Genomic DNA, 23,027 nt, shown 5'->3' with positions numbered 1-23,027 from the left:
AGGTATTGAACCTGCATTTCCAGCATTGGCTGGCAGATTCTTTACCACTGAGCCACCTGGAAAGCCCACGACTAGGCATGATGGGCCTTCAATTTCTCTGGAGCTGGGGACAAGGCAGGTTTCACCTGTTTTCCTGGGACAAAGATATGGGAAGGCCTTCATATCTAGTTTCCTCATAAAAGTCTCTTTCTGTTTGAAGAAACTTTTGTGTAACACCTTGATGCTTCCTCTAGTCAATAATCAATATCTCAGAATTTCTATTTAATTTACCTCTAAAATTGAATGGATTACATAAACTGCAAGCAGTCTGGGGTAGTGAGGGGCTGTGAAAAGGAATGTTGACTGGTTTCCTTTCACTCTTTGTAAGGTGGTAGTGACGATAGTGGTTGAGAAACATGGCATTTCTTTGGCTCTCCAGGTATGGGAATGAGTGATTTTTTTTTTTTTTAATACCTGGGGAGAGGCTAAGACACCCAGATGTAAATTCCACCACTTCAAGATTTTGTAAGTGCATCACTACGGGCCACTGAGTGAGCATTTAGAGCTTTGTAGGTAATGATTTAGGGGCTTCCCAGGTGGTGCTAGTGGGAAAGGACCCACCCGCCAATGCAAGAGATGTTAAGAGACTCGGGTTGGATCCCTGGGTTGGGAAAATCCCCTGGAGGAAGGCATAGCAACCTACTCCAGTATTCTTGCCTGGAGAATCCCATGGACAGAGGAGCCTGTTAGGCTACAGTCCATGGGGTGCAAAGATTCGGACACGACTGAAGCGAGTGAGCACAGCACTCAACGCAGGTAACAGCTGATGCTGACCCTGAGCAACTATAAAGCTTCAGCATGGCCAGCATCCTTCAGAAGCTCTAAACACACGGGCACATGAGCAGAAAACTATTCCTGTTGAGTTGTTAAATGGGGCTGTGCTACCCTCTCAGGCTTGAAAAAAAATTCAGGCGACAACATCCTAGCAAAGTTCTGGCCACATGCTGAACAGGTGACCTTAGCTGATGCGCTTTCTCCCAGCTCCTCTCCCCATGAGGACATCTCTGTCAGCATGTGGACCACTTTCCCCGCAGTGGTCAAATGTTCGATGATTTAGTTTGTCTGTGATGGCAAAGGTCTTCTTTGTTCAAAGCTCTAGGCAGGGTTTAGCCAGAGCAGCCCTGAGGTCCTCTCAGAGTACGGTTGCTGGGGTTAGGTGTGCACTTTGTGTTGCTTGCATTAAATGCTGTTGCACAGCTCATCTATCACAGCAAAGGAAGGAGGAAGAAAACATTTTGAAAGGCCAAGGTGGGAGTGGGAGGTAAAGGAGCTGAGCGATGCTCTGTGCCCCGAGCAGGAATGCAGGAGAGCATGCTCCAGCGGAGGTGAAAACGGGCCGGTGAGGACGGCCACCGGGATGGGTCTGGGGGGGTGCAGCGAGGTGTCCCAGATCTCGGACACTGGGAGGTCACGGCCCATGTTGATGAGGAGGAGCAGAAAGGGACCCAGGGAAGAGCCTGGGCTGTGAGCCAGAACAGAAGAGAAGGCTCTGAGCTGCCATCCCCCACCACGCGCCACCTGGGCAGGACATGGCTTCTGCACGGATGCCCCGGGGCGCCACCCCGCCTCTGCCCTTGGCTGGGCAGTCGCAGCTGAATGGTGAGTCAGCACCCGGCAGTCATTCATCCTTTTTTAGAAGCCAAGTCTCTAGTCATTTCTGAAAAAAGAAAAATGATTGAGGAGGAACTGATTTTTTCCCTTCAGAAAGGATGTGAGCGAACCCATTATGTTGTTTACTAATAAAAGCAGTCCCATCTTGAGAGCAGTGTGATGTTGGGGAATGAATGCTCCTTGAACACATTCTGCCCATGAGTGGTGCTGCCGCCCATGGTGCCAAGGGAAAGGTAGTGTGTGAGCAGCAGCAACCCGTGAGGCTCTGCCGTGGATCACCACCACCAGAAATTCACTCCAGAAAGCCAAGTAGCACTTACACTCCTTTGAGAGGCCAGAGTGAGTCTGCTCGCCTTCTCTGGTAGCTCAGCTGGCTAAGAATCTGCCTGAAATATAGGAGACCCCTGTTTGATTTCTGGGTCGGGAAGATCCCCTGGAGAAGGGATACGCTACCCACTCCAGTATTCTTGGGCTTCCCTGGTGGCTCAGACGGTAAAAGAATCTGCACTGTGGAAGACCTGGATTCGATCCCTGGGTTGGGAAGATCCCCTGGAGAAAAGAATGACTCCCTCTCCAGCATTCCTGCCTGGAGAATCCCCATAGACAGAGGAGTCTGGCGGGCTAGAGTCCGTGGGGTCGCAGAGTCAGACACGACAGAGACTAACGCCTACTATTTAGAATGACATGACAGCATAATAAAAATATTCATCAAAAGAAAACTCTTGAGGATATACCTATGGGCTCTACTTTAGGTCCACTTGGCTCCAAAATGCACCACCTCATCTGTCTTAAACACTTCGGCCACGTCCCGGGTCAGGACCTTCCGCTACCGTTCTGTCTGCAATATTCTTCCTCCAGATAGAAAATGTCTCTCTGCCTCACCTCCTTCCAGTGTTTGCTCAGTGGGGCTTTCCCTCACCATCATGAATGACTAGCAGACAGGGAGAGAGTGGATGTCACAAAACAGGGGGGAGAGTGTGGAAGCTCATGAGTCGTTTGCATGTGAGTCTGAGGGGCCAACGAAATGTGAGCCACATAGATAGGTGATGAATAGCCCTGAAGTGGGGCAGACTGTTGCCAAGAGGCCTGGCCCTGGGCAGCATTTGGAAACAGGTGAACTGCTCTCTAGCTCCAGGTACCAAAGGTCCTCAGGTGCCCTGTACTGTGGTTAGTAACTCAGTTGTGTAGGACTCTTTGCGACCCCATGGACTGCAGCCCACCAGGCTCCTCAGTCCATGGGGATTCTCCAGGCAAGAATACTGGAGTGGGTTGCCATGCCGTCCTCCAGCCTCAGGTGCCCTACATATTTTTGAATCCTCTCTCAGGAAATCTCCTAATAAACGCATTGAGTCCTGAAACACTAATACGTGCAATTCATTAGCCAGCCCATGTACTTTTTGTCTTAATATGCGAACAAGGTCCTAAGCCATAAAACTCAATCTCTAATGGTGGATTTTTAATGTGTCAGATGACAAATCTGGTGAGTGACATATTTCCTTACTCCTCCCACCCCCAATACTTCACAGGTGGCTTTCTGATCTCCTTATGAGGTGACCAAAGCAATGTTTGAAAGGCATTCAGCAAAGGATGGACAGAAAAATTCTTTGTGACTAAGTCCCTATTACTCAGAAAATATAAGTGGATCAAACGTCCCATCCCCCTCACCCTCTGAGCATGTTGGTAATCACGACGTTACTGTATAATGTGAAAATTTCCAAATAGAACTAAACTCAGGTCTATAAATATACATGATTAAGGCTTCAAATATAGCCCTGCTTTATTTTCATGGGGGCTATTTCTGTGTGGTGATTGCCTGGCTGATTTGCAATTTCAGAATACAAATGGCTTTTCTCTATATCTAATGGGAAACTTGGCAGGGTGCTGCACAAGGCCCTCTCTGAGAAAAAGTCTGTTAAACAGTGCTAAGTGCTCTTCTTGGGAATTACATAAGCAGAGCTGACAAAAGGCAACAGTACATCTACAGATCCTGCTAAGATCAAACAGTGTCTGTTTGGTTTCTCTTCTGGTCCTGGAGGAATACTGACTCTTCTTGTAATAAATAATGACATGATCAAGAGTTTGTATCCCTATGATAATTTTTAAAATTTTTATTTATTTATGTTTCTTTTTGGCTGGGCTGGGTCTTCCTTGCTGTGTGGGTTTCTTCTTGTAGTGGCTTCTCTTGTTGCAGAGCACAGGCTCTAGTTGTAGCTTGCAGGCTCTGGAGCACAGGCTCAGGAGTTGTGATGCCCAGGCTCAGCTGCTTTGCGGCATGTGGGATCTTCCTGGACTAGGGATTAGACCCATGTCCCCTGCATTGGCAGGTGGATTCTGTACCACTGAGCTACCAGGGAAGCCCCTCCCTATGATACTTTAAATGCTCTATGGTACAAACTAGGAATAAATTGCAATGGAGAGTTCTCTGACACTTGATTCATAAGAAACTAAAAAAATGCTTAAATAAAAATGATGTAAATAAATCCATAACCATGGTGACTGAACCAGAGAGGACCCGCCTGAAGCAAATTCTGTGGCTGTTATAAGTAAAAATTCTGTGGCTGTTATTATCACCTCCAGTTAATAAGAAAAGTAGATTTGGGACGCATCATGATTGCAACATCATAAAGCAACACTTCCAATGTCATCGCAGACACTATAACCCACCTATGGGCCAGGCTTCTGTAGATAAATATAATGAAATGGTTATATTTTGAAGCAGTTTAGAGAAAGATACACTTTGGAGTCAAAGTTCAAATCTCAAAGTTCTCTCACTTATACATTTGATTACTTTGGACAAATAAGGCTTAGAATTTTCTCATCTGTACAGTAGGGGTTTAAAGTAATACCTAAGTCTCATGGTCACTGAGACGATTAAATGAGAGAAGGCATGTAAAAGCACAGTATTTGACAAATAGTGTAGTCAGTAAATATCTTTTGTCTCTCATAGATTCTGAGCTTCCTTTTCCTGACTCCATAGTCCTTCTTTCTGGAGGACCTTAAGACATTCTTTCCTGCCAGCCCTTTTTAGGGATACAGTTAGGCCAGTTACAGCATTAGAATCCAAACATTGTGTGAAGGAAACACTTCTAGAGGAGTTGCTTCTTAAAATAGGGGTTTAAAAAAGGTGGGGAAAGAAAGTTAGGACCAAAAATTTAAACCCATACCAGACACAGAGTTAGTATGAAGCTAATGAAAGTTAAATTTTAAGATTCCTCTTGTGTATGACCTCTTTTAAAACCTTATTCTTTATTTTGTGATCATAATTTTGAATTCTTTTTCTTAAACATGGCTCTTAATTTGTAAAACCTGGAACTGCTCGTGTCTAATGAATATGCTCTGAGCCCATCTGATAGCAGGGCTGACCTGAAGCTGTGGATCATGGGGCTAGCCTGTGATGCATGCCTTTCTTTCATCTTTTCCCAGTGAGTCCCAGGATTGGTTAGAGGTCAGGGTTAAGGCTTGCTCCTTGGAAGAAAAGCTATGACAAACCTAGATAGCCTATTAAAAAGCAGACATTATCTTTGCTGACAAAGGTCAGTATAGTCAAAGCTATGGTTTTGTCAGTAGTCATGTATGGATGTGAGAGTTGGACCATAAAGAAGGCTGAGCCCTGAAGAATTGAGGCTTTTGAACTGTGGTCTTGGAGAAGACTTTTGAGAGTGCCTTGGACTACAAGAAGATCAAACCAGTCAATCTTTAAGGAAATCAGTCCTGAATATTCATTGGAAGGACTGATGCTGAAGCTCCAATAGTTTGGCACTCTGATGCGAAGGGCTGATTCATTAGAAAAGACCCTGATCCTGGGAAAGATTGAAGCAGGAGGAGAAAGGGGTGACAGAGGATGAGATGGTTGGATGGCATCACTGACTTGATGGACATGAGTTTGAGCAAGCTCCAGGAGACGGTGATGGACAGGGAAGCCTGGCAAGCTACAGTCCATTGGGGTGCAAAGAGTTGGACACAACTGAGCGACTGAACAACAGGATTAAAGCTACACCTGCAGGTGGGGTCGAGACATTCCTTAAGGAAAAGAAGAGCCAACCAGTTGTTTCAGGAAGGAGGCCTATTCTGATCAAGCTGAGAATTAATGGTAATTCTGCAGAGACTTAAGAGTTCAGTAAGGGAAATGAGACGTTATGAAATAGGTACACTAAGGCATTTAATCAGTGTTGTTCAAAGGTGGTCCAGTCCAGGTCTGATGGGATGGGCTGACCAACACTCATCAAGAACAATTGAAAAAGCTAGGAAAAAATAGAGGGGAAAAAAAAATGTTTGAGGTACTAGAAACCTGCTGACATAGCCAGGACTTGAGGGAAAGGTACTTACTGAAGTGATTTCCAAGTTTCTGCACATTGCTCTGTGCCTAGGGGTATGCAGTGAATGGGTATTTTCTTCAAATCTTAGGTTGAAATTCTAACTTGCACTGTGATGGTTATTTGGACGTGTGGCATTTGGGAAATAATTAACTTATGAGGGTAGATCCTTTATGGATGGGATTCTTGTTGTTGTTTAGTCACTCAGTCATGTCTGACTCTTGTGACCCCATGGATGGTAGCCCGCCAGGCTCCTCTGTCCATGGGATTTTCCAGGCAAGAAGACTGGAGTGGTTGCCATTTCCTTTTCTAGGGGATCTTCCCCACCCAGGGATCGAACCTGTGTTTCCTGCATTGGCAGACGGATTCGTGACCACTGAGCTACCTGGGAAACCCATGGATGGGATTACTGCCTTTTTAAAGGGGACCCCAGAGAATATTCTTACCTTCTTTCCAACATGTGAGGTCAGAGAAAAGATAGTCCTTTACAAACCAGGAAGTAGGCTCTCACCAATCTGAATCTGCCAGCTTCATCTTAGACTCCTCAGACTCAAGAACTGAGAAATGTTTGTTGCTTATGCCACCCAGTTTATGGTATTTTTGTTAAAGCAACCCAAATGGAAAAAGATATGGCATTTGGCAATTCTCAGTGCAGGGCAAATGGCTGAGAAGTTGGCAGTAATGTGATGGGAGTGGGAAGATAAAAATTGAAGTTTGAAGCTGCCCAGGTAATGGACATGCAGAATCAAGATCCCAGAGAAGTGGGGTACAAAAGTGTGACCCCTAACATTAGCATGAGTTTTCTTCAAGTTATTTACTGATTAAGGTGTGTAGGCAAGAGGCTTAGAGCCAAACAGAAAGTGAGTGGAAAAGCAAAGTGGAATTTTTTGACCATTTCATAATGCTATAGAGACCAATACTGAATTCAGAACCTATCCAAAAGTACTGGTCCCCCAGAAAATCTCAGACTCTCAGCTGGAACCTCTACATGGCTATATCCTAGGAATGAGAGTGAGTCAGAGCTGACCTTCCCAAAGACAGCACACCAGTCTGGGAGAGGTGTGGCCCTTCTGGATGGAGGCGATCTGCCTCCGGGCTACCTGTGAGAGGAGAGGGGGCTCCCTCTCTGCAAGAAGAAAGCGTCATCCAAGGCCTGTGGGATGTTTCACACAGTGTCAGACCATAAGAGAATGTATTCTTAACAAATTAATAGCATGGGAAAAATTAAATAATAAAAAATACCTTATATACCCAAAGGAAGGCAAGAAAGATGAAAAGTGAACCAAAACACAGGAGAGTAAAATGGTTAAAATAAACTCCAATATACCATCAATCATGTAAAATTAAATAATTACATAGTTGCTTACGAAAGAAAAAATTAAAGACACAGAACGATTGAGAAGGAGGATGGTTTTTAAAAAGATATGGAGTGGAAAATCTAACCTGAGGTAAACTGGTGTCATTAAACTAATATGAGAAGGTAGACTTTAGGGCAAGAAGCATTATTAGAGTTAGAGAGGGGCATTTTCTCATGATAAAACAGGGCTGATCAAGAAGGTGTAAGATTTGTGCCTGTTGTTCAGTCATTAAGTCGTGTCTGACTCTCTGACCGTACGGTCTGCAGCACACCAGGTTCCTTTGTCCTCCACAGCTTCCCTTCCAAGGGGCAAGCATATCTTTTTGCCTTTTCAACCTGTTCCCTGGGTTCTTACGGCTATAATACTGGAGTGGGTTGTCACTTCCTCTTCAAGTGGACCACATTTTGTCAGAACTCTTCACTGTGACCCATCCATCTTGGGTGGCCCTGAACGGCAAAGCTTCATTTGAGTTACGCAAGCCCCTTTGCCACGACAAGGCTGTGATCCATGAAGGGGACAATACATCAAGGAACAGTTGACAGAATACAAGGAGAAATAAATAAGCTCACAGAGTGTCCCAGCCCGCTCTCAGGGGGTGTGTCAAGAATGCCAGGCTGCACTTCACTCAGGCCATTTCCCAGGAGAGTTGAGTGTGCAGCAAAAACACTTTGAGGGATGAGGACATGTCTCCCTCTGGGACTACAAACAGGTTTGCTTGCTGCTTACTGTAAAAGTAGGGGGTTCCCCACTGTTCCTCTCCCATAACACAACCCGTGACTAAGCAGGCACCCTTCGGGGTCTGCAGGTCACCACTGTGGGACTTGGAGAGCAAGAGGATCTGATGCAAACAAACATGTTGCTTGCTGTTCTGTGCATGATGTAGTCTTCTGCTTCTCACCTAGAACTTTTGTGTCTTCAACTTATTATTTATATATAGGTACAATCAAATCCTAAACCCAGCAATATATTGCTTACAACAGGAAACCCTAAATATAAAGGACCCAGAAAGTTTGAGTAAGAGAATGGAAAAAAATGCCACATAAAAAGCAAACAAATGAAAGCTGGGATAGCTATAATAAATGTTAGACAAGGTAGTCTTAAAGGCAAGAAGTATATTTAAAGAGAGACATTTCTAAATAATTAAAAATCCATCCATCAAGAAGGTATAATAATTCTGTTTGTATGCTTTTAATAACAGGGTCTTAAAATACACAAAGCAAAACTTGAGAACTCAAGAAATAAACAAGTCTGTAACACACTCAGATTTTTTTTTTAAAACACACCTCTCAGTAACTGATAAAACAAGCAGACAACAAAAAAGTGAGAATATAAGGATGTGAACCAAATAATTAACAAACCTAACGGTACCTAACTACTACAAAATACACAATCTTTTCAAGGACACATGAAACATGCACCATAAAAGTCCGGACAATTCAAGGGATTGTTATCATACCACGTGTGTTCTCTGACCATGGGGGAACAAAGCTAGAAATAACAGAAAGAGAAGACAGATGCCCACATGCTTAGAAATTAAGAAACTCACTTCTTCAAAGGTGTTTTGTTTTTTTTTTTAATTGAGGTGAAATTCATGTAACATAAAGTTAACCATCTTAAGGGGAACAATTAAGTGGTATTTAGTGCATTCACAATGTTGTGTAACTACCGTATCTATTAAGTTCCAAAACATTTGAAAGAATATGAAAAAATGTGTTTAAAAAAGTCCCAATGGAAATTAGAAAACATCTTGAAATGGATGTTAATAGAAACATATGGGATGTGTGCAATACAGCTAGAGCTGTGCTAAAAAATTGATAATATACATTACTTTTGCCCACATAAATTTGAAAATTCACCTTAAATGGACAAATACCTACAGAAAAACAACTAACCAAAACCAACACACAACAAGAAGCAGAATAGTCGTATACCATTAAATAAATTAATCTGAAATTTAAAACCTTCTCACAAAGAAATCTCAGGCTTAGATGACATCACTGGTAAAATGTTCCAAATGCAAAAAAAAAAAAAAAAAAAAAGATACCACTTTTACAAAATCACTTCCAGTGAAAGAAACAGAAAATTCAACTGAATTTATGAGGTCAAAATAATCTTGATATGCAATCTGATAAACTAATATCATCATCATAATTATAGAACCACCTCACATCAACAGAGATGCAAGAATCCTAATAAAAGCATTAGTACACTTGATATAGCAATTATTTTTTAAATATTAGGAATATGTTCAGTTCAGTTGCTCAGTCATGTCTGACTCTTTGCAATCCCATGGACTGCAGCATGCTGGGCTTCCCTGTCCTTCACTGTCTCCCGGAGCTTGCTCAGACTCATGTCCATCGAGTCAGGGATGCCATCCAACCATCTCATCATCTGTTCCTCTGTTGTCCCCTTCTCCTCTTGCCTTCAATGCTTCCCAGCATCAGGGTCTTTTCCATTGAGTCAGTTCTTCCCATTAGGAGGCCAAAGTATAGGAATATGAGGTCGCTTTAATATTTGAAAAACCAATCAATGTAAGAACCTCTGCTTTTGCTCATAGTAACTCATCATCTCACTATAATCAAAATATACAAAAAATATAAACAAAATATACAAAGCAACTATTTTCAGACACTGAACAACAGGCAGCAAAGATCTGTGATCTCTGAAGGAAATGAAGTGAGCTCTGTGATTGCCTTGGCTTTTTGCCAAAAAGGAACTGCCCAAACAGCAGCACATGGAAGGAGAACTCTAGTAGAAGCCCAGCAGTCTCACTAACTTTAGGAACTAAAACCTGAGGAGGCTGAGCTGGGTGGACTTTGGGGGCAGAGTCTAGGAAAGCAGAGAATTATGCATAGAAAGAAGTCCAGAAGTTTGAACAGGGGTTCCCTCGAGTCTTTGGCTGAATACTCATCTGTACATATACAGCGTGAAACTCCATGAAGTCAATCAAAGAATCTGGGCACTATAAGCTAAATATCCCACGAAAATCAAGGTTTAAATTTCTACCAGCTCGAGTACAGACACCTCAGTTGAACATCTGGGGCAGTGACCACAGAAACGTCACAATTTAGTGACAGAGCTCAAAGTAAAGTACTCTATACCTGTGTGTTCTGCTGTGTGGCTGTCGTGTCCGACTCTTTGTGACCCAATGGACTGTACCCACCAGGCTCCTCTGTCCTTGGAATTCTCCAGGCAAGAACACTGGAGAGGGTTGCCATGCCCTCCTCCAAGGAATCGTCCCAACCCAGGGATCATACACGACTCTTCTGCATTGCAGGCAGATTCTTTACCGTCTGAGCCATCAGGGAAATCCTACTATACTTGCATAACAAAGTTTAAAAACAAAAACAAATCAACCTAGGGACCTCCCTGACGGACCAGTTAAGACTCCACACTTTCACTGCTGGGGGTGAGGGTTTGATTCTCAGTCAGGTAACTAAGATCCTGCAGGACATGTATTGTGCCCCACCCCTCAAAACCAAACCAAAACAAAAAAACACAAAAATCAACCTAATACCCACAATTAACTGCCTGCTAAAACAGACTTCAACAGTGTTTACAGGAAGACAACAAAATCTAAACATTAAAAAAGAGAACATTTGTAATTTCTAATATTTAACTGAAGTTATTAGGCACCTGAAGAATAATAATTTTGGCCCATGACCTGAAGAAAAAAAAAAAATCAACAGAAAAATAAACCAGTGCAATTCACCACATTAATCCAATAAAGGAGAAAAAGCATATAATCACGTTGATGGATACAGAAAAAGTATTTGTGAGATTTCAATATCTATTCATGTTAAAAAGAAACACACTTGGCAAACTAGGGATAGAAGGAAACTCTTAAAATCTGAGTGTTACAAAGACCTATGGCAAACACTATACTTAATGGTTAAATACTGAAAGCTTTGTTTCTAAGACTGGGAGCAGACACAGATACTCACTTTGATTGCCTCCATTCAACACTATACTGGAAGTCTTCAATAGGTCAATAAGGCACAGAGATTAAAAGGGAAATAAGAAGTACAATGATTGAAGAAGAAATAAAACTACCATTATTTATATAGGTGACATGATTATACATGTAGATAATTCAAAATAATCTACAGTCAAACTATAAGACATAAGTGAATTCAGCAAGACTGTTACATATCATACAAGAAATAAACTGTATTTCTATATACCAGTAACAAACAATGATAAAACATGATGATAAAATGTAGGTTTTAAAGTACCATTTACAGTATAAAAAATCAAATATAAATAAATTTAACAAAAGATGGCCAGAACCTTAATCTAGAAAACTTACAAAACATTACTGAGGTTAAAGAAGGGTTAAGTAAATGGAAAGAGATGACTCATTCCTAGATGATAAAGATGTCAGCTTTCCTCCAAATTGGTCTATAGAATCAATGCAATCTCAATAAAAATTCAAGCAAGTTTTTTTTTTTTTAGAATTGACAAGATGATTCTAAAGTGTATACAGAGATTAAGAGTGGTCAATAGCCTAAAAAAATTTTTTTATTGGTGTATTATTGCTTTACAGTGTTGTGTTACTTTCTGCTGTACAGCTAAATGAATCAGCCATATATATATATATATATATCCCTTCTTTTATGGATTTTCAATTGGGAGACTGGAATCGACATAAATATATATATTATCTATAAAACAGATAACTAAAGAGTGGCCAATATCTTGAAGAATATAGCTAAGGGAGAATACACAACCAGACGTCAAGATTTAACATAGTGCAGTAATTAAAGCAGTGAAATCTGGCACAAGAAAAGAAAAATAGACCAATGAAACTGTTTCAGATACAGACCCACACATATACAACTATTTGATTTGTGACAAAGGCTATGGAACAGTGCACCGAGGATACTACATCTTTATGGTTCCTACTTCTTAACAAATTGAAGGTCTGTGGCAACCTAGCGTCCATTAGTGTCGCTTTTCCAACAGCATTTGCTCACTTTGTGTCTCTGTGCAATATTTTAGTAACTGTTATAATATGTCATACTGTTTTCATTATTGTTATATTTATTATGGTGATCTGTGATCCTGCATGTTATTACTGCAAAAAGATTATGACTCGCTAAATGTTAAGAGGTGGTTAGAGATTTTTTTTGTAATATTAAACGAAGGTGTGTACATCTTTTTAGACATAATGCTATTTAGCATACTTAATAGACTACATTTTAGTGTAAACAACTTTTATATGTACTAGGGAACTGAAATATTAAGTGTGACTCATTTTATTGTAATATTCAATTTATTGTAGTGGCCTGGAACACACACAGAGTATCTCTGAGGTATGCCTATAATACTAATTCAAAGTGCAGGTCTTGGTACATTCTAACTTTTCCCTTATCATTTGTTACAGTCTTTCAAAATTGCTACTTAACCTCTTTTGGCTTTGCTTAAAATAAAAAATAGCTTTAGGATAATTAACTAGCATTTTGACAATTAAACATTACTTACTATAGTCCCATCACATTATATGTTTCTCATACTTTTTTCAATCCAAAACAAATATTAATTTGGCTTTCACCCTTAAGTCTAAACACTGTAAACATCAAAGCATATCTTTTTTTATAGACCTCTTATTTTCTATCCTGATTCTGGCAACCTAGTCTTCTCTTTGGTATTCTAAGCCTGGGAGGAATTCTTTTTTTTTTTTTTTTTTCCTGGCCACACTGCACAGCTTGTGAGATCTCAGCTTCCTGACCCGGCATTGAACTCTGGGTCCTCGGTAATGAAAATGTGGTCTTAGCCCCTGGACCACCAGGGAATTCCCCTGAGAGGAACTCTTTGGTAGGTTTCCCTTACTCATCGGTGAGGCAAGGGATCTGCCTGCATATCAGATGGTGTCTTGTCCCAGTTAAGCTAACCATCGTGTCCGAGGCAAACCAGCCAATGCCTCGGTGTTTCTCCTCTATGAACTATGGCACTGTTGCCTGTCCCACAGTAGAGACTCAGTCTAGGAATACTCAACAATTAGACAGTTTCAAAGGTATCTTCCAACAGTTTATTATGTATAACTCAATTCACTTCCGTGAAAAGTAGTCAACCAGCAAAATAAAATGTAAATTAACTTTGTCCATTCTTGTTCCACTACTATTCTTGGGGAAGTCTGGGATTAGAAGAAACCAGTACTGTCCAGTGCTACTAGAAGCAGAGGGGTGATGAAAATACAGTGATACAGAACCACATTCACTGTGAATAACTGAACTCAAAACCAGAAGAAAAGTCCCCTCAAAATGAATGAATGACTGGAGAAGAAAAAGATAACATTTTATATGACCACCTTCTATCAAGAACTCTTGACTTTTTAAAAAAAAAGGTCGATAAAATCAGTTTCTCAAAATAGCTATTCATATTAAACCAGGCATCTCCTAAGGAGAAACAGCTACCATTGAAGTTCTTGCCCTTAGATTTACTGTAAGAAGAGGTCTCAGGTGAATGTACCATGTAAGTCAAAGATGGAGAGAAAGAGAGAAGTGGGCAGTCATCTCTGGAGATCAACTAAGAGAAAATTCAATATGTCTGATGCAAGGTAAGTTCTGGGGTCTTCTCTCTTACATTTTTCTGAAAGGAAATTTTTTTCATGTTTTATATTTGTCTAAATTTTCTTCTATTATTTCTGGTCCACCCCCATTGCCCATGTTAAATCTTCTCCCTTTTTGAAACAAACTTTTAAAGAAAACAAACATTTAGAGAACTGAGAAAACAACACACATTGGAAATACATAGATTGTTCTTTTACTGCAGAGTAAAAAAATGAGAAAAAGTTGGTGTGAAATCCTGGAGCCTAAAATTAAAATGTAAACAGAAAATGCTCAGTGACCTTTTCTTCGAAGGCTCATATGAACAAATGTCATGGTACACTGATCAAATTTTTACTCATTTGCATTTTCAGGATGTTGCTATTAATACCACATGACACTCAACAAATTACACTATGACATTTTGTATAAATCACTTCACCTCTAGATTCTTCTGCTGTTACTTGAGCCTCTGGTTACTTGTGGAAAAACAATGTATTAAAGTCTTATTTTTGTAGGGCAGAGAAAACTTTTCCTGTGCCTTCTTAGGTCTGTAACTGGGGCCTATGAATTAAGTTGATAAAAGACAAATTAATAGGAGAAAAGGCATATAAATTTAATTGATGTTTTTAACTTTACTTCCATGGAGTTGCACAGAAAAGAAGTAAAAATTCCCCCCAGACTATTAGCTTCTAAGCTTATATATTATTTTAACAAAAGATAATAAATTATGGAAAAGTAAGTAAGGCAAAAAAAGGAGTTCGGGTTTTTAGGGGTGGTAAGTTGTGGGAAAGTAAATATATGGGGAAATTAATGGAAGATAAGGGTGAGTTATTTTAGTAAGGTTTATGCAGACTCATTTCAGTATCATCTCTGTGTATAGTAATAAGGGGTGTTTTCTTCCTAGTTTAGGAGAGAGGGGACATCTTTACAAAGGGAAATTCATGCCCTGCTTTCAGGCAGAAGCAAAAGGACTGAGAAAACTTCCTGTATCTGCGTCTTCTCAACTGCCTTCAGCTCAAAATATTCCTTTTGCCAAAGCAGCATATTTGGGGCTTATATATTCTTATCCCCCTAATTTTCTAAGGGGGAATCAACGTTCACTTGCTAATGTAAAAATATCAAACCTCAGAACCAGTTCCCTAGAATGTCTTACTTTGAAGAAGAAAAAGAAAGACTTCCAATGTCAAATAAGTTTGAGAAATGCTAGATTAAATAAAGTTAACTTGATTTTTTCCAGCAGGAAATAACCTTTCATTAACTAAAAATGTACTATTAGTCTACAAATGGGGAATAAGAATTAATTATGTTCCTCAAACTTATTTGACCATGGAACATGTTTTTTCCCCAAGTATTCTTTCAGATGAATGGTTTTTATAACATATGTTGAGAAATACTGGGATCAGCCATCTATATGTAAGTGCAAAAGTTTAAGTAGGTAGTGAAGTTAAATGGAAACCAAAAGGCAGAGCCAGCAATAAAGCTGTCAGTCTGCGCAGCAACTGTCTTGCATTCTGAGTCATGCTCCAGAGGGCTGAGCTGGGGTTTGTCTCTACGAAGGAAGACACGAATGTCCAAAGCTTTTGGATACTGCTGAATTAGAAACCTTTCTTGGGCAGTCAAGAGTAGCAATGGATAAAGAAAAAACAGTCTCACATGCTCATTTCCATCACTGGCTCAGTACAGCTCCAGTTGTTGTCATTCTTAAACATCTATTAACATGACTGCTTCATAATTACAAAGGCTAACTGCCAAGCATTTTTCACAGGAAGCAAAGCACTGCCTGTTTTTAACAGCTCTTCTGGCATGTGCAAAGGGGTCGTTTTTTTTTTTTTTTCAATCTGTTTAATCTTATTTTAATTGAAGAAACATCTCTAAAACACTATATGAGTGACTGCAAGAGGAAAAGGAAAAAGCATGTTAAAGCTAGATAAGTGCAATAATATAGATGATCTTGGGGTGGGGGATACAGGATACAGAATTGATGTTATCAGTACATCCCAAGCACAATGATACCTAGCTTCTTCATCCGCCAGATATTTTAATTTCAGCAGAGACCTTCCTCAATGTTGTTATGGGCTGATTTCAAGGTTCTGAATCAGTAAATTTGACCCTTGATCTCAAATGTCAACTGCCACCACGTTTGGCCTTCTTCATCATCCTCCACGCTCCCTGGATAGGGGCATAGCTAAGTGCTCGAGTCAGAGAATTATTTGGTAATAAAAGATCTGGAGGAAAATGGAGGGTGGAGGTGGGGTGGGGTGGGTACTGGTATTTACTGAGCAGCCAGGTGCCAGATATTTTCGCAAGAATTACCCTATTAACAAACAAACAGATCTTTCCCCCATTTTGTAGATCACAAAACTGGGACTTAGAGAGGTTATAATACTCGTCAAGGTCAAACCAAATACTGATGAGCAAACGAAGTAAAATTTAAGTCAGGACTGGATGAATCCAAAGTCTGTTTTATAATATCATGCTGTCTTCTGATCATAAAAAACTTCATTTTTTATAGGAGCACAAATGGTCCATTTGTACTATTTCTCTCAGTATCTAGCAAAATATCTTTTATCATCACACTAACTTAAGGGAAATGATAATATTTAGATCTTTCCACTCACTTGCCCAAATCAATACAGCTATTTATTCTCAACTGCTGGTAATGAACTTTCTTAACTCAGCATTTTGTGGGAAAAAGTCTAAATACTTGAATTGCTTCATTTCATGCTATTTCTCTTGGCATGTGTCTTTTTGGTTTGCTTTTAAAAATAAACTCCAAAATCATGACATATTCAGATATGAAAAACAGGATGCAGAGCAATGGGAACATTAATCTGAAATGGTCACCTGGCAAAAATACCTGTGTCTGTAGTAACTGCAAGTTAAACAGAAAACTTTTACATTTATGAAGCAAGTACTCATGTGTGGTTGACTTAAAAAAAAAAAAAAAAAAAAAAGGCAAAAAACTGCCCTAGTCTATAAACTGGATTCTACCCCAGTCTCCCATGGTTGTGACCCTGGTTAAGAACCTTTGATTCAGTTTCCTCATTATTTAAAATAAGAAAAGCTCTCTTAAGTTCCTTTAAAAATTCCACAATTTTATAGTCAACTGCAATTCACTGGCCTTTCTAGTGAATAAACAATTTAAAATAATTCAAGTCCCACTTTCATCATCCCTTTCTTAATTTGACGAAGGCAAAGAAATTATTTACCTTCCAGTTAAAATTTTCTTTTTAGTGATAAAAACCAGGCGGCAGATAAATAAGTTCAGTCACCGAGTTAGACAGAGCGATATACAGTCTTAGGAAAATGGTTTATTTAAGGAAAGACAGCACAACAGTTTGCTTATTTTGGTTTCAGGTACCATGATCCATATCCTCTAAAGGCTAGAGGGAAAAATCAATCTTTTCTAGGAAAGACAGTAATACGGTAAAGCTGCTTTCCCTCTTGCTTAGCTTGATACTATATATTCACAAATGAAAATAATTCTGAGTAGTCCGCATGCTAGGTGAGGCCCACAACACCTGCTTTCAAATTCTTATACCCAGAGAAATTATGTAACAGACCATTTGGTGCCATCCTGGCTCTGCTAACAAACAGAGGTGGATTTCTGAGTTTAGTTTCCTTGGCATTTCACTCTCCTCATTATCCTATCACTTTCATTTTCCCCCTCCCCATTCAATCTTTACACAATTGTTGATGCTGCGGGAAGCATCAAGATGAGAGTCTAAATTATACCCACCATAGACTGGTAAAGTTAACACTAGTTACTCAAAAATATCAGGGACTTGACTTTCTGGGTTTAATTTCCTGACGAATTCATTGCTTTGAAATGTGAAGACCAGAGAAGCATTTCACTGGCACTGTGCCAATTCTTCCTTAATTCTTCAAAACTTTGTTGGGCACGGTCAGGCCTCAAGGTAGATACACTGGAGGAGAACTCAGGGGAAATGTGTCCCTTAGCCACCCCAGCAGATGTGGAAATGGGGGAGAGAACCAGTGGGCACTCTCACCCTCCCCACACATACATCCATCTCTTCTCTGGTCACCGTGCCCAGGAACCTTGTAAGTAGAGGTTCACTGTCAGAAAACATAAGTCACACTCACTGTAAATTCCATCATCACAGAATCACTATTCTACCTCTGGTTCATGTGAGGGCAGCACAGTAATCTCAGTACAGTGCTTCTCAAACTACAAAGTGCAGATGAATCACCAAGGGACTTTGTGGTAATGTGGACTGAGATTTAGTAGACCTGGGCTACAGCCCAAACTTTTACATTTCTAACAAATTTCAGTGCAACACTGATGCTGCTGATTTGCAAAGCACACTTGAGTAGCAAGGTCCTAGTACAGCTGCTTTCCCAATCTGAAGTACATTTTACCTTGAGGTCTCCTTGTAGCTGGCTATCCATCAGGAGAACTAAATAAGACAGAAAACTCAGAATTTCTGTGTTGGGAGAAATCCATCATGAATACAGGAGTTAATTAAGTTCACTGATTTTCACTGCCTAGACCCTGGACCTTTGCTCCTGCCCAGATGGATTTGCCAGATTTTTCTTGCTTAGCTGAATGATGAATTTTGGCTCAGTCTTCACCAGACTAATCCAATGCCATTCAGTTAGCAGTTCGAATGTTAATGGTGTAGCACCTGTAAACATAAAAATGCAGGCTCCTGGGCTCTAACCTCGAGACTCTGATTCATTAGTTCTGGAGCAGCCTCAAGAATAAATAGACATTCTAGGTGACTCTAACACATTCTGAGGTCTGGGGGAAGGAAATGCATGTCCTCTGTGATGGACTGGAGTAACCTATATCCTATGGTGTTAATGCCTTTCCATCAAGGAAGACAGCAAAGAAACGAAGAACAGAAAGAAACATGACCTGATCATCTCACACTATGATAGAAGAAATGATTTCCTCCCCAATTTGGACACTTGCTTAAGGTCATTTATGGTTAATTCCAGTACATTTTATCCTTTTTTTTAGAGAAGTTCACTAAAAATGTGAACTATTATTCCATACAAAATTCTTCTAATGTGGGTATGATTACAGACATAGTTAATGATCAAAATAGCAAAGGAATGGTTATTCACTCTTCTGATTGAATAAATAAAATTGGAGTTGTTCACACACATACATTCTTTTTTAATATATCCAAGAAGACAAACATTGACAATCAGCTAACAAAAATAAGGACTGAATATTCACTAGTGCCATTATAATGGCAGAAGCATATATAAAATACAAGAAGTAACTTTACCTATGACTTTGTTAATGAAATGTCCTCTCTAAGAAGGGCTACAGCTTGGCTACTCGGTTTCTCCGGGAGTGGATGTGACATCGTGAGGGGTGCTATTCTCCACTGGTACAGTTACCGGTCCTGTCCCAGTGATCTCAGACTCAGCAGGGATAGCCTCTGGACTGGAGCTGGCTCTGATCTGATTGGGGGTGGTTTCAGTCTCAGAGGCTGAGGTTTCCTGACTGGAGCTGGCATCTGTTGCTTTATCAGGTACAACGTCAGCTTGAGCAGGCATGGCCTCTTCTTCTGTTTCCAATTCTGTTTCCTGACTTTGAACTTCCTCACTTTCTTCTACCATAGCAGGTGGTAGCTGTAATAGAGTCTGATGAAGAACAAAAAAGAGGGAAACATTAATGAATCAAAAAAAAAACCACCCCACCTGGCTTATAAAGTTAGGCTCTCGCATTATCGTCCTAATAGATACTGTCACTCTAGAAAGCTCCAAAACACTGAGGGCTGTTTTACACTGCAGAGGTAACAACTCTGATGATAATGGCCTAGGTTTTGCCGATTCCATGGAATATGCTGACACAGATATCAGATAATAAGAAGAGAACATATATTAAATCTTTGGGGAGAAAAACCAATATCAAAAGCAATTAAATTTTTTCATGAAGGAACTTATTATAAACACTGGAAAAGAGTGGCTGATTAGGACTAACTGGCACACCAACTCAAGAAAGGGCCCACTTCAATCAAGGGGCGCTGTGAGGGTGAGGATGAACCAAGCCTTGAGACAAGGCAGGGAGAGAGCAGCAGGCACAGGGCTTCTGTCCCACTTAACCAGAGCACTGGAGCAGCCCTATATACCTGGCTTCCCTTTCTGGAGCTAAGGCTTGGCTTCTTTCTTTAGGAATTTTGTTTCTCTTGTTGGAAACTGAAAAAAATTTAAAGCAGTATTCGCAATGGCAGCACAAAATGTGAAATACTTAGCGATAAAACTAACAACATATGTATGAAGGCTGTAGGCTGAAAGCTGCCAAACATTGATGAGAGAATTCAAAGAAGACCTAAATATAGTGGAGAGGGATATCATACTCATGGAAAGGAAGACTAACTATTGTTATGTTAATTTCCCCCAAATTGATCCTAAGCAATAACACTCAAAAATCCTAATCAAAACCTCAGCATGCTTTTTTCTAGGGATTGAAAGAGATAGGCTGATTCTAAAATGTAAAGAGAAAAGCAAAGGAACTAGAATAGGCAAAAACATTTTGAAAAAGAACAACAAAACTGAAGGAGTCACATTATTATTATCATTTTGGCTGTAATGTGTGGCATGCAATATCTTAGTTCCCTGACCAGTGATTGAACTTGTGCCCTTGGCAGTGAAAGCGTGGGGTCCTTCCTAACCACCGGACCACTAAGGGAATTTCCAGGACTCATATTATCTAATTTCAATATTTACTATAAAGAAACTCTAAGAAAGATAGTGTAATGGCAAAAGGAAAGACACAAAGATCAATAGAGCAAAACAGAGAGCCCAAAAATAAGATTCTCACATACACAGTTAATGGATTTTTTTTTTTTAACTAAGACCACAAGGTAAGATCTTAAAAGTTCTCAACATTAGGAAAAAAAACATGTAACTTAGTGTGGTGAAGGATATTAACTAGATTTATTGTGGTGATTGTTTTGCAATGTATAGAAATATCAAATCATTATTTTATATACCTGAAACATAAAATTATGTGTCAATTAGATCTCAATTTGAAAAATTCCTTTTTTAATCTCAAAAAAAAAAAAAAAAAAAAAAGTCAGGTCAATAGAGGGAAAAAACAGCCTCCTCAGGAAATGGTGTTGAAACAACTGGATATTCACATGCAAATGAGCAAAATTCAACCCTTGCACCAAATAAATTAACTAACAATGTATCATACTTATAAATATATTAGAAAAAACTATAAAACTTCTAGAATGAAACACTGGAATAAAACCACAACTTTGGGTAATGCTAACTGCTTTTAGGACATAAAAAGCATGAATCACAAAGAAACAACTTGATACACTGGGAATTGAAAGACACCTAAAAATGAAGAAAAAAAAAAAGTCACAGACTAGGAAATATTTGTAAAAACAAACATCTGATGAAGAACTTTTAGTCAGATTAAAATTTAAAACTCTCAAAACTCATTAATAATAAAACAACCCCAAAGAGTGAGAGATCTAAACAGACACATCCTCACAGAAGATATACAGAAGGCAAATAACCACATGAAAAGATGTTCATCAATAGTTATTAGAGAAACGCCGATTAAAACCACAATGAGACCACTACTATACCTACTGGAATGCTAAAATAAAAAAGACCAAGCATAAGTATGTGTGAGCACTCACACACTGCTGGTGGGAATATAAAATAGTACAATTTTGTAAGACTATAGTCAAAGCTATGGTTTTTCCTGTAGTCATGTATGGATATGAGAGCTGGACCATAAAGAAGGTTGAGTGCCAAAGAACTGAACTGTGGTGCTACAGAAGACTCTTGAGAGTCCCTTGGATAGCAAGGAGATCAAACCAGTCAATCCTAAAGGAAATCAACCCTGAATGTTCACTGGAAGTTCTGATGCTGAAGTTCTAATACTTTGGCCATCTGATGTGAAGAGCCACTCATTGGAAAAGACCCTGATGCTGGGGAAGACTGAGAGCATGAGGAGAATAGGGTGACAGAGGATGAGATGGTTGCATGGTATCACTGACTCAACAGACATGAGTTTGAGCAAACTCCAGAGGACAGTGAAGGACAGGGAAGCCTGGCGTGCTGCAGAGATGGATACGACTTAGCAACTGACCAATGACAACCAACAACTTTGTAAGACAGGTGGGCAGTTTCCTAAAAAAAGGTGAATACATACTTCCCATAATACCCAACCATTCCACTCCTAGAAATTTACCAAAGAGAAGGTACAAAGACTTGTAGGAGAATGTTCATAGTAGTTTTACTTATAAGAGCCAATACTGGAGGCAAACCCAAATGTCCATCAATGATGAATGGTTAAACTTAGCACATCTGCATAATGGATTACTTATTCAACAATAAAAGGAAAAGGACTACTGATAGATTCTGAAGTACAAATGAATATTAAGATAATGCTGAGCAATAACAGGTAGGGGAAAAAGAGTACATGTTGTTTGAGTCTATTTACATTAATATCTAAAATATGATGACTAATTATTTTGACAGAAAGTAGATCCTCAGTTTCCTGGAGAAGGGAGAACAGGATCTGGTGAGGGATGAGAGGGATTATTCAGGTGTACATGGAAAACTTGGGGGGGGATAATGTATGTTCATTATCTCGATTATAGTCATGGGTACATACAAACACCAGAACATATCATATTGGATACTTTAGATATGTGGAATTCATTATATGCCAGATTACAGCTATAAAATACGTTTTTAAAATATGGATGGTATATGAACAGTAATCTACTTTGGTTTAGCTGGTGTCTCACAAGGAATAATCAAGTACTTTAAAGATTTATTTGCCAACAGAGAAAATGCTACAGCAAGAGCAATAATAAGTCAATTCTGAGAAAACTTACCTGATGATAATGATGTGTGGTCTGTATCAAATGCATATACATATTATATACAAAGTTTGCCATCTGGGGCATATTCTTTATTATCTGTACTTCATGGGATGGTCTCTCTCCATTCTAGAAGAAGGCAAAAAGAAAGTTAAGTACAATCACTTATATGTGGAATCTAAAATATGACACATATGAACTTATCTACGAAAGAAACAGACACACTTGTGGTTGTCAAGGGGATGGGTGAGGGAGGTATGGGCTGGGAGTTTGGGATTAGCAGATGCAAACTGTTATATATTGAATGATAAGCAATATACTATATAG

General features: G+C 39.6%; 1 protein-coding gene across 1 annotated transcript in view; it reads right to left on the bottom strand.

The window, feature by feature from the left end:
- Positions 1-15,707: 15,707 nt before the first annotated feature.
- Positions 15,708-23,027, bottom strand: part of AQR (aquarius intron-binding spliceosomal factor) — an 83,729-nt gene continuing 76,409 nt past the window's right edge. The window contains exons 34-35 of the mRNA XM_040226986.1: positions 22,716-22,829; positions 15,708-19,491 (exon numbers count right to left, since the gene is read on the bottom strand). Coding sequence (XP_040082920.1) covers positions 19,180-19,491; positions 22,716-22,829 — 426 coding nt within the window. The 3' untranslated portion in view covers positions 15,708-19,179. The remainder of the gene's footprint in view (positions 19,492-22,715; positions 22,830-23,027) is intronic.

The sequence above is a fragment of the Oryx dammah genome, unplaced genomic scaffold (assembly GCF_014754425.2).
Source record: "Oryx dammah isolate SB20612 unplaced genomic scaffold, SCBI_Odam_1.1 HiC_scaffold_26, whole genome shotgun sequence".
Lineage (NCBI taxonomy): Eukaryota > Metazoa > Chordata > Mammalia > Artiodactyla > Bovidae > Oryx > Oryx dammah.
This window is presented reverse-complemented; position numbering and strand designations above follow the sequence as displayed.